The sequence below is a fragment of the Pristis pectinata genome, chromosome 2, assembly GCF_009764475.1.
Source record: "Pristis pectinata isolate sPriPec2 chromosome 2, sPriPec2.1.pri, whole genome shotgun sequence".
In the NCBI taxonomy this organism is placed as follows: domain Eukaryota; kingdom Metazoa; phylum Chordata; class Chondrichthyes; order Rhinopristiformes; family Pristidae; genus Pristis; species Pristis pectinata.
The window spans coordinates 121,676,227-121,688,572 of record NC_067406.1 but is presented as its reverse complement, the minus strand read 5'-3'; the positions used below and the strand labels follow the sequence as shown (position 1 = coordinate 121,688,572).

General features: G+C 38.5%; 1 protein-coding gene across 6 annotated transcripts in view; it reads right to left on the bottom strand.

Annotated features, from left to right (window-relative positions):
* inpp4b (inositol polyphosphate-4-phosphatase type II B) overlaps window positions 1–12,346 on the bottom strand; it is a 561,052-nt gene that overhangs the window by 73,859 nt on the left and 474,847 nt on the right. For all 6 annotated transcript variants that reach the window (XM_052042054.1, XM_052042063.1, XM_052042079.1 and 3 more), the window contains one exon: window positions 7,366–7,474. In XM_052042054.1, coding sequence (XP_051898014.1) covers window positions 7,366–7,474 — 109 coding nt within the window. The remainder of the gene's footprint in view (window positions 1–7,365; window positions 7,475–12,346) is intronic.

Below are 12,346 nucleotides of genomic sequence, written 5' to 3'. Positions count from 1 at the left end.
TTGATTGGTATTCTGGCCTGGGATTTTCATGGAAACAAATAGTGAGGCTATTGTCCCTGGCATCATTAGACAATAAAGTAAGGTGGCAGCTTCCTGAAAAACTGGACCTGGTCCTCGCTGATGGCCAGCCATTTATTTTGTAGAGAAGTATGGAGTATGCTGGAGGTTACTCCCTGCGCAGAATCCAAGGCAGTTCTTTATCATATTGAGCTGAAGATCCAAAAAGTTTGTACCTGTTCCCTCAGCTCTATGACACCAATGGCTGCCATATCCAACACAATCCCATTCACTTAAATAGGGTCACCAAGCTGTTTTGTACTTTTTATCTATTTTAATTAATTTATACAAGTCCTTTTTATTTTTTTTGTTCAATTATTTTGAATTTTGTTTAAATATATAAATGTGCTTCAACTGTTTCTAAATGTCTCTGATGATCAGAGACATTCAGAGACAGTGGAAAAAGCTTCTGAGAGCACAAGCCGTAAGCAGGCCTCAGAATGGTTACAGGATGGAGCCTCAGACTGCAGGATATGAGGCCTAGTTGAAGACTGTTCCACCTTGAGAATGCCTGTGGCAGTAATGCCTCCAGGATATTGGGAGCACATAACTACAAAAGGTTAGTGCAACCACAGGCGACAAGGTGAATGAGAAGTGCTGGCGAAGTCAAGCACAATCTAATTTATTATCAGAATAGCTTTACTCCTGCACTTTAATGATACCTCACCATAGACTGAGCATTGAAACTCATGAAAGGATGTGGTTGTAGTACTTACAAGAAAGCTACCAATCAAATTTGTCTGGGAAATAATCCAGGTTTTTCCCATTTTACTGTAAATGTTTTGTTTAACTGTACGATATGGTAATTGCTGGAAAATAAACTCTTTGGTGCCAAAAAATTAACATTTAGGAGTCCTAGTCCTTCAGCTTTTAAATTTTGGAGATTTTGAAAATTACAAAAACTTCTGTTAAAAACCTTTTCTTTAAACCCCATCTTTCTTCCCCATTTATCTTTCTGTGCAGGAATTAAAATTCAACTAACTGCTGTAACTGGGACTTCCCTGTTTAGAGTGGTTTTGAGCTAAATGCACTGGTCATGAAAGATCAAGTTTTTTTCTATTATTTCTGGAGAAAACAAATTTAAAAAAAATTTTTTTAGATTTTATTTACAGCATGGTAACAGGCCCTTCCGGCCCAATGAGTCCACGCCGCCCATTTTAAACCCAAATAACCTACCTGTACGTCTTTGGAATGTGGGAGGAAACTGGAGCACCTGGAGGAAACCCACACAGATATGGGAGAATGTACAAACTCCTTACAGACGGTGATGGGAATCGAACCCCAATCACTGGCACTGTAATAGCATCATGCTAACCGCTACGCTACCGTGTCGCCCTCAAACTTGGAGGAAGGCAAAGTACAGGCCTTTGAAATTATATTAGGTACAAGTGAATAACATATAAACCTGATCAATTAACTTTCAACAAGAGAACTGGATTCCTGAATGGGTCAGAGACTTTTTATTCCAGGTCCTTCTGACCCACACAATGTCTTAGCTTTTATTTACTGAAAATACTGTTTGAGTTGTAACTTTCCATTTTGTATTTAGTCTAGGGTTTATTAGGAAAATCAAAGTTATGAGTGTCCAGTTATGGCTGTAGCTGTCATACTGGGGTGGGGGGGGGGGGGGGTCCCCTGATAAATTTTACTTTACATAAGCAGCTATAGAAACCACTGCAAATGTGCACAGACGATCAGCAATGTATTCTGCTTAATCTCCACCAGGTGGCTCAGCAATAGATTATGCTCTATACCCCCAAGGATCACTATTTGGCATCACATCAACAGTAGACGGAAATCTACATTACAGTGCCCCAACGTTGCCTGAATGAATAGGTACTGCGTCATTCTATCCCAGCCTCTTCCCCCACCACCCCCCCCCCCCCAACACACACCACTATTAGCTTTAAGGAAGGTGTTCCATCGTCACTCAGGAGGGATTGCAGAATCCCAGTCCAATATGCCATTTGCCTTCCTGAATACTTGCTGCACCTGCATGCTAACTTTGTGTGTTTCATGCACAGGAACACCTAAATCTGTCTGCACAATCTCTCACTATTTAGATAGTAGCCTGCCTTTTGAATCCTCCTACCAAAGTGCATTACCTCACATTTTCCAACATTAAACTCCTTTATCGGGTTTTCGCCCACTCACTCAACCTATCCCTATCCTGTTGCAAAGTCCAAATATCCTCATCACAGCACGTCCTCCCACCTATTTTGGATACCTTATACTCCACTCCAACCTCCAAGTTATTATATCGACAGTGAATAATTGAGGGCCAAGAAATGATCCTTGTGGCAGTAACAGCAAGCAATTCATGCTTCTCATTTCCTCCTCACCCACCATACACCTCCAAGATGCTAAACTTCTTCTCTTGCTGGGATTTTGCTATTTCTACTCTCTCTACACTCTGCTCCCCATCCATTTGGACCAGGGTGGATGAGGATGAAGTGAATGGATAGGGTTAGAGTGAGGAGATTGCTTTCTGGCTTCATTGTGAAGTGAGCTGGTTTTGCTTACTCTATCAACCTGGAACCCTAGCCCAAATTTCCTCTTCGACTTTGTGCTTACTCACTTCTTTCTTCTCTGCTCTCCCTGCAGCACCACAGCTCACTGCACTCCCTGCAGCTCTCACAAAAACCTCCTTTTTCTCTCTCGTATCATCTGTAGAGTCACACAGCACAGAAACAGGCTCTTTAACCCACCATATCCACACAGATCATCAAACACTAATCCCACAATAAATCCCATTTTTTCTCTTGTATCCCTACCAACTCTCTTGTCCTTCAAATCTGCCACCTACCAACCTGCACATCTTTGGGAGGTCAGACATCCTGGGGGAAACCCACGTGATCACAGGAAGAATGTGCAAACTCCGCACACACAGTACTCAAGGTCAGGATCGAACCCGGGTCAGTGGAGCTGTGAGAAAGCAGCTCTAACCACTTCACCATGGTGCCTCTTACTCCAATGCCACTCTTTTGCTTCCTCCTCATACTTCCTTATCCAAATATCCAGGGAGAATGGAGTTAGCCCTCCTAGACCAAAGTACCATAATTAGCCTAAATTCAAACAACCTGGGAGGATGAGGAAAAATAGTTATATCAAATTCTCAACTAAATGAGGATTTTTTATTACTTGAATATTCAACTCATATCTCATAACTTGTCTCAAGACAAAACATATCATATTTGATTAAAAATTTTTATTTAATGATACCATTACAATTCAAATTCGTGATTTTCTTCAAATTATTTCAAAATGGATCAGATGAAATTAAAGGGGAAAGTAAGGAGTAGACTGGAAGTGCCAGTACTTCTTTTTAAAAGAAAATATTTTTGGACTTTTCAGTTTTATTCATATAAAAATAACTAAATTCCAGGCAGATCCCAGAGCAATTCATTCAACCATACCAGAAACGGGTGAGCTGTGTGTAAATAAATGTCTTCCTATAAGTTTACCTTAGTTTTTATGAAGTTTTAAATGATGGCACAGAAGCATAATTGGTACATTTTCAAACCACCCACAGAAAAAGCACGTTTCAGTTCATGCAATTCTTTTTTTAGGATCTATGTAGAACTACATCAAACTTTACTTCAGCATGGATTTTCTACTACAAGCTAGATAGATTTAGGAAACACTATTATCATGGTGTTCTTCTGTACAACTTCATTCTTTAAGACAACCAGCAAAATATTTTGAGTTCCAGTTAATTTATTTTTGAAAGTATAATGCACTGGTAAGTTCTGTATGGCTGTCGCAGCTACAAGTTACAGTCTGGAAGATTCATGATTTTTTGTGCATTCATCGCTTCTTAATCAGACACATTCTGTACTGAATGACAAGCACCTCCTGATGACTATCACTCCCTTGCTTATTCATACAGATGTGAGGTCTACAAATTCTGCTGTTGATATGGAAGTGTGCCTTTCTGTAAGCACAACTGATAATCGACGAAAAGTTCAAATGAATTGCTTAGAGGCATAATATTTGACAAAAGAGTGTAAAGTTATCCACCTAACCAAACTTTCCAATTGATTTTTCAAGCTACTACAAAAGAGAAATTAAATTGTTTTTAATATACTGAATTTCAATAGTCACCAAGACTAATTGGTCCATGATCACAATGACATTTGTTCAAAAGCAATGCCTAGATATAACAGCAACAATCAAACTGCTGGAAGAATTCAGCAAGTTGAGCAGCATCTGTGAGGGGGGGAAGGAATTGTCGACATTTCAGGTTGAAACCCTGCATCGACAACTCTTCCCCCCCCCCCCCCACCAACAGATGCTGCTCAAACCACTGAGTTCCTCCAGCTGATTGTTTGTTGCTCCAGATTCCATCGTCTGCAGTCTCTTGTGGCTCCTATATATAATATGCTTTATTAACATTAGATGGATGGATACACAAAGTGCTTTGAAATTTCAAGAACTTGTTGGCATACAGTGGTTTGTACAACACAAAATACCTCCAGATATTTTTACAAGGGGATAAGTGGACAGGGACAGAACTGACTAAACAGGTACATTTCAGTAACTATGTTTAGAGAACTAAACATTAAAGTGTAAGGGAATGCTTGCTGAAGATCTTGCTACATGTTCAGAGTGAAGGTGGGTGAGCATTCTGTATGGCACTTCTTAATGAAGTTATTCATTTGTAGTGAAAGATATTAGGTAGGCTAAAACAAGTTCAACTATAAACAAACATGAATATCTCAAAGAGGGTGAATGGATTATAATTAGCATCAAAACAAGATGAGCCAAACAGGAATTCGTGTCTACGTTATAATGTCTTAAGCAATGATACTAGATTATACTTTATCACACATTGCGACATTTCTTTTACCTAATAGAGTACTGTAAGATCTTGTATTGCAATTGATACAGGGCTTTGTTATTCTCCATAAATATCCTATTTTGCAAGTTATAATAGCTCAATTTATAGAACTACAGAGAAGATACAGCACAGGAAAGGCAATTGAACTCAACTGGCCCTCATCCTATCAGTATAATCCTTCCTCTTCAATCCAACTGATCTGATTTTCATGAATAATATTTCAATTCTTAATAACCACTAAACTATGGTTGGAACAGTTCAACACTAAAGCTTTTTCTTTGTCTTGACAACAGAATAAGTTTCCAAATAAAACAATCTGTTGGAGGAACTTAGCTGGTCGAGCAGCATCCATGGGGCAAGAAGAATTGTTAATGTTTCAGTCAAAACCCTGCATCAGGACTAAGAGTGGAGAGGGAAGATAGCCAGTACAAAGAGGGGAGAGGGAGTGATGAGACAGGGGCCAGTAGGTGACTGGTGGACCAAGGATGGGTGAAATCTGAATAGAAAGCTGTGTATAAATTTCATCAGTAGATATAGAAAGGATAAAAGTAAATGTTTTTTCATTGAAGTACCATATAAGTAATACAGTGTTACACAAACTCTCAGTGAATGTACTGCACAATGAAATGTTATTTTAGTTAAATTTTTACCATAACTGTTTAGTGCAACATAAGACCTGATGATCAAAATCCTCGGGTTCTAAAAAGGGGTGGTTGAAGAGGGGTGAATGCACTGATTGTGATCTATCAAAACTTCCCACTTCTTAAAATGGTCCCACTGGATTGGAAAACATCCAATATGACACCTCTATTCAAGAAAAGGAGAGAAGAGAGAAAAAAAGAAAATTACAACCAGTTAGATCAATAGCAGCTTGTAGAAAGATGCTGCAACTCCCTCTTAAAGAGGAAAATCAAGTAAGGTCCACATGATTTCATGTAAGGAAAATCATGTTTGGCAAACTTCCTGGAGTTTTCAGTGGATACAACTAGCATGGTAGATAAGAGGAAATTCAGTGGATGCAGTACATTTAGATTTTTAGAAAGAATTCAATAACATACCACATAAAAAGATTACTACACAAGTTAAGGTCTCATGGGATTAGGGATAACATAAGGATAGATCAATAGGTGGTTAATGCAAGGAGAGTAGGAATAAAAGAATAATTTTTTGGTCGACAGGCTCTAGCCAGTACATGCTGCAAAGATCGATGCCACAGCCTCTCTGGGTTTCTTCATCTGACTCACTAATGTTGATTTATTCATCTGTATGCTACCTCCAAGCCCATGAGACCTTACCTTGTAAAACAAACCTTTATGTGGTATTTTATTGAATGATTTTTGAAAATAAAACTATACTACATTCACTTATTCCCTCCTTTATCTCAGGCATATAAAAAATTCACAAGCTATTTTTCCAATGGTAGAGATTGGGAAGAGTTGATTTTCCAAAGAGACTTGGGTGTCCTTGTACATTTGTCACAGATAGCTAACATGCAGATTCAGCTGGGAAGTCAAATGGTTTATTGGTTTTTATTCCTAAATGTTTTCAGTCAAAGAAGAAGAGTTAAAATGTCTTACTACAATTATAGAGTCTTGGTGCAAACCAATACTTGGAGTATTGTGTGTGTTAAAAAGGATACCCTTGCTATAGAGAGTGTGTAGCAAAGATTCACCAGAATAGTTCTTGGGATGGCAAGTCTGTCACCTGATGAGAGGATGAGTAGGCTAGGTCTCTATTATATGTTATTGAAAAGAATGAGAGGTGATCTCATTTGCAATGTACAAAATTGTTGAAAGGGTCAATAGGGCAAGACATGGAGATGATGATTCCCTGGAAGAGGACATAAGACTTGGCACCACACTGTCTCATAATGGGTAGCTCTGAATTTCTGCTCATACTGAAATGAGCAGAAATTTTCTCACTCAAATGATGCTGAATCTTGGAAATTCCCTTCGTCAGAGGACTATGAAAGCTCAGTCATTCACTTTATTTGGAAATGGGATTCAAGGATTTCTGAATATTAGCAGAATCAAGGGATCTGGTAGCAAGGTAGGAAGTCTTCTTGAGGTGGAAAATCAGCCATCACCTTCAAGAGGCTGAATGGCCTATTCTTGCTTGTATTTCAGACGTTTTTATCATCTAATCCCAGGCTACGTCCTGTGCAGCAACCTTTGATATGACATTTTGTTGAATGTTTTTAGAAAATCTAAATATACTACATTTGCTTATTCAGATTCAGGATTTCTACATTATTCCCCCTGTAAACTGTTCACACCTGAACAAATTGAAAATATTCACTCAACAGATTGAACTTTTAAGCAATGGTACCATGATAAGATACAACCGAGGAAGCTAAAATATTTTAAATGAAACCAAATAATTAATTTAGTGTATCAAATTAATCCAGGTAATGCAGAATCCAAATGAATATTTGAACTCATTTGCTATGTAGTTTCTTTTTAACTTACTTTCTCTTTTCTCCCTCAAATCTGTACAGTTGCCTGCGAAGACCTCCATTTCGAAATCCCCGAATATGCGCTGCAGGTGCTCCAATCGTTACCACATCATAAATGCCATCTAATAAAGAGTAAACACAACAGACAACTTGAACTTTCAATGAAATCATTGAAAGGAAAACCACCGTTTAACTCTTAGATTGAATAGGGTCTAGGTGAAATGATCAATTTGTCTATTTGGAAAGCAACAGCCCTGAAAGAGTAAAGGCAATGCAACTAGATCAGCAAGTTGCCTTGCAAAATATAAAACAATCTGCAAAAGCAAATTATAAAAACCTCCAAAACAGAAGTGTGCAGCTAATTCACTGTCTAATGTAGAACTAAGCACATAAAGTTCTAAGTTCAAAGTTCAGTCAATGCAGAACCATTTTATATAAACAGGGGTAGAAATATGGAAACTACCCATGTTCTCATTGCGCTTGAGCTACAAGTGTCTGCAGTGAAACAAAACATCCTAAGGTACTTCGATGAACTACCAAAACTACCAAAAAATAACAAAGGGCACCAAGCCATGTAAGAAGGTACTAGATCAGATGAGCAAAACTTAGCACAAAAAGATAGGTTATAAGGAATGTCATAATAGAAAGAAAAACTTAGAAAAGAAACTCCAGAACTTGGCCATCAGCAACAATTGTAACAATTAAACTCAGGAATTATTTGAAGGGAAGAGGGGCAGGGGGAGGGTGGGTGGTGGAGAACTGGAGTAGAATGAAGAGATAGGGATGGATGAAACAATGGAGATATCTGAAAACGAGGGAAAGTGTTAAAACTGAGGAGCTACTCTACGGCTAGCCAATGTAGGGTGAATAGGACATGTTGCGAATGGCCAGCACAGAATGCACTGGAACAATCAAGTCAAGGAGGTATGACATGAGCTGAAACAGACATAGAATCGAGCAGTGAAGAGATGCACAAATAGCTGCTCTTTGTGACGTTGCTGATATATGGGCTGAAGATCATTTCAGAATCAATTACAGCATAAAAGTTGCAATTTCTCTGGTTCAGTTTCAGACAGATGAAGTCAGGAGGCATGAAATCAGTGGCTGGAGAATGGAATTGAGAAGACTGCAGAATCAGCAATGATTCTTTCTTCTAGCCATCACTGAGTGACCAATTTGAATCAAGTGAGCAAGAACTAGATCAAGGATCTCGATGGGTTATTTGTCTCTCAAGTAACCCCTCAAGAATTACAGCCCAGGTTCCTACATTAAAAATTACTTAATTGAAAAAAGTATCAGTGAGCATGTAGTTTCAAAGGAACTCCTTCAAAGACCCTTGTCTTCAGAAAAGGAAACACATTTGGAAGTGTAAATAATTTTTCACAAGATCACAAGACAAGGGAGCAGAAGCAGGCCATTCGGCCTATCGAGTCTGCTCCAAGGAAAGGGAAATAGAAATGAGAAATGGGGAATGGGGGAAGAAAAAAAAACTATTCTAATCCCAATTACCGGCCTTATCCCCATATCCCTTGATATCCTGACTATTTAGATATCTATCTATCTCCTCCTTGAACGCCCCCACTGATCTGGCTTCCACTGCTGTATGTGGCAAGGAGTTCCACAAATTCAACACTCTCTGGCTAAAGAAATTTTTCCTCATCTCTGTTTTGAAACTGTACCCTCTAATTCTAAGATTGTGCCCTCTGGTCCTGGACTCACCCACCAAGGGAAACAGCCTAGCCACATCTACTCTGTCCTTTCCTATCAATATTTTAAATGTTGCTATGAAGTCCCCTCTCATTCTTCTGTACTCCAGCGAGTATAGTCCAAGAGCTGACAAATGCTCCTCATACTTAAGCCCTTTCATTCCTGGAATCATCCTCGTAAATCTCCTCTAAACCCTCTCCAACGTCAACACATCCTTCCTAAAATGTGGGGCCCAAAACGGCGCACAATATTCCAAATGAGGCCTCACTAGTGCCCTGTAGAGCCTCATTAACACTTCCTTACTTTTATACACTATACCTCTCGAAATGAATGCCAACATAGCATTTGCTTTCTTTACCACCGATCCAACCTGGTGGTTAACCTTTAAGGTATCCTGCACGAGTACCCCCAAGTCCCTTTGTACTTCTGTGCTTTGGATTTTCTCTCCTCCTAGATAATAATCTGCCCACTTATTTCTGCTTCCAAAGTGTACAACTGCACATTTCCCTACATTGAATCTCATCTGTCATTTCCATGCCCATTCTCCTAAACTGTCTAGGTCCCTCTGCAACCTTCCTATCTCTTCAATACTCCCTACTCCTCCCCCTATCTTGGTGTCATCCGCAAACTTAGCCACGAAACCATTTATTCCATCATCCAAATCATTAATGTACAAGGTAAAAAGGAGCGGTCCCAACACCAACCCCTGCAGCACACCACTAGTAACCGGTAACCAACCAGAACGAGATCCTTTTATTTCCACTCTTTGCTTCCTGTCAACCAGCCAATGCTCCACCCATTCTGTTATCCTACCCGTAATTCCATGACCTCTCATCTTATTAATCAGTCTCTTGTGAGGCACCTTATCAAAGGCCTTTTGAAAGTCTAAATACACAACATCTACCGCCTCTCCCTTATCCACCTTACCTGTGGTTTCTTCAAAAAACTCCAATAGGTTGGTCAGGCAGGATCTTCCCTTCACAAAACCATGCTGGCTAGGACCTATCCTGCCCTGCGCCTCTAGGTATTCTGTAACCCCGTCTTTGAGGATAGATTCCAATAACTTTCCCACCACTGACGTCAGACATTACAACAGTAAAATTCTGACTATTCAAAAATCTCAATGGTTTGGCATCTGGTTCACTGGGACTGTGGTTCCCAGGCTCTCTTTCCAATTACTAGGTCTTTGGTTCCCATGATCCCTTTAAACTCATCTGGTTCCGTTTAATGCACTCACTTGAAACTTCCCCAGATCTGTTCCCCAAGTTCCTTTGAAACTTACATGGTTCTGTTTCCCAAGTTCCCTTGAAATTTGTGGGGTTTTGTTTCCTTTAAACTTACCACATTCATTGGAAATTTATCATTCTACTGTGCGACAGCTAAAGAAAAGCAAATTAAAATCTGTTGGAATATTAATAGAATAACATCTGATCATCCAGAAAGTTATCTAATCTGGCATCAAAGTCCCAAGCATGCCAGATTAACAGAATAGAGTACTTTGGTTTGTTGTGTTCTTTATGCTTGAAATGAATGCAAAGCTTAAGTTGCATATACCTTCCTTTTCCATTTGATTTCTTTTTTTGTTTATTTATTTCTAAAAATTACCATTGATGCAGCTATTTGGGATAACCCATTTCATATCTGGTTTTCCCATTTATGCTTTACAAAACTCAATCAAATAGCAAATTAGTGGAACTCTTCAACTGTTTATGGCCACTTTACGGCAGGATTTGAGCCCCAATATCTATTTTCCCTTTCTTTGCCCTGTGAATATTATTCTATTTTTTTCAGGTATTTCTTTGAATCCATGGTATTATACTATTTTTACACAACCATGTTCCAGCTGTCCCACATCCCCAGCATCCATCTATATATATATGAAAATATGTACATACACACACACAACTCCACATAATATAATCACCAATATCCTGTGCATTCTGTGCTCTTTAGTGTAACATTTCTTTAAATGTTTTCTTTTCAACTATTGCGTATATTCTCTAAACTTGCAAGTCTCTCTACTCCATGAAATATGAATGTCCAAGGCAAGTTCTCATTCCCCATTTCTTTTCCTGAAGTGTTTTATCAAACAAATAATTTAAACTGTACGCTCCTTCCTAATCCTCAAACTTGCATTCTCTTCCATTCTCCTCCTGCATCACTTACATTCTTTGACCCTTTTCAGTGATTAGTAGATTATTCTATGAATATTTTGTAAATATCATTTTTTGTTCTGGTTGAGTTTTCTTCTTGTAAAAATTTTGTATAATTTATGCTTAATTTGTGTTTTTCTTGTGACTGCTGCTTATATGATGCTCATGTGCCTGTGATGCTGCTGCGTCAGTTTTTCCATTACACCTGTGCAGACGTACTTGTGCATATGAACTCGACTTTGAATTTGATTTATTAAAGTGTACAATACCTTTTTGATTTCCCAAACTCCACTAACTGCTCTTCACGAACATTCTTAAAAAGGCACCACTGTCCATTGATTTATACCGCACTCTGATTTTTAATAGAACTGTGATATGGATAAACAAGCTTTTCAGTTTTAAGCTTGGCTATGTGAGTGATTTTCAGCTGTCATCACTTTGATAAGACATTGATTTTGCTGCTTGCCATGGATTATTCACACCTTACATACTGCTAGAATTGCAACAGTTAGAACACAAGATGTAAGAAAAACAGCAGGTAACTCTTCTACCAACCCTGAATGTGTGTATTCTTTTCAGCAGCAGGAAAGTCAAGCTAAAAAAACAATTGTTAAAAAAATCTGCATACTTTATAAACACGAGATTGTAATATTGAAAAGAAATTAAGTGAGTAACAATGTTTTTAAGAATAAATCACCTATGAAGGCTGGGATCCATGCTTGACAATAAGCATGTGATAGATAACTTATTAATTATTGCACAAAATGAGTGATCAACATAAAAGTTTTAACTTTTTTTTAATGAACTTATCTTTTTAATGGTGGTATTTAACACCCTTTGCAAATATGCCTATGTCAAATGAGCTCTAAACTATTAGCTTTATCTGCATCATGCAGCAATGTGTGGCTCAAGCAAACAACATGAGAAATGGGCTCAGGCTGAGTCAACAAACTAAACATGCAAAAAAAATTGCAAGCCAGAAAATGAGTGATATACAGTCCAACCATCTTGTCCATTTATTTTCCAGCTTCATTGCAATAAAATCAGAGGCAGAAATAAAATCCATTGCAACTTCCTGATTGAAAGCCAAATGCAATTGATGATTAGAATTTGTGGACAACAACTTTGGAAAGC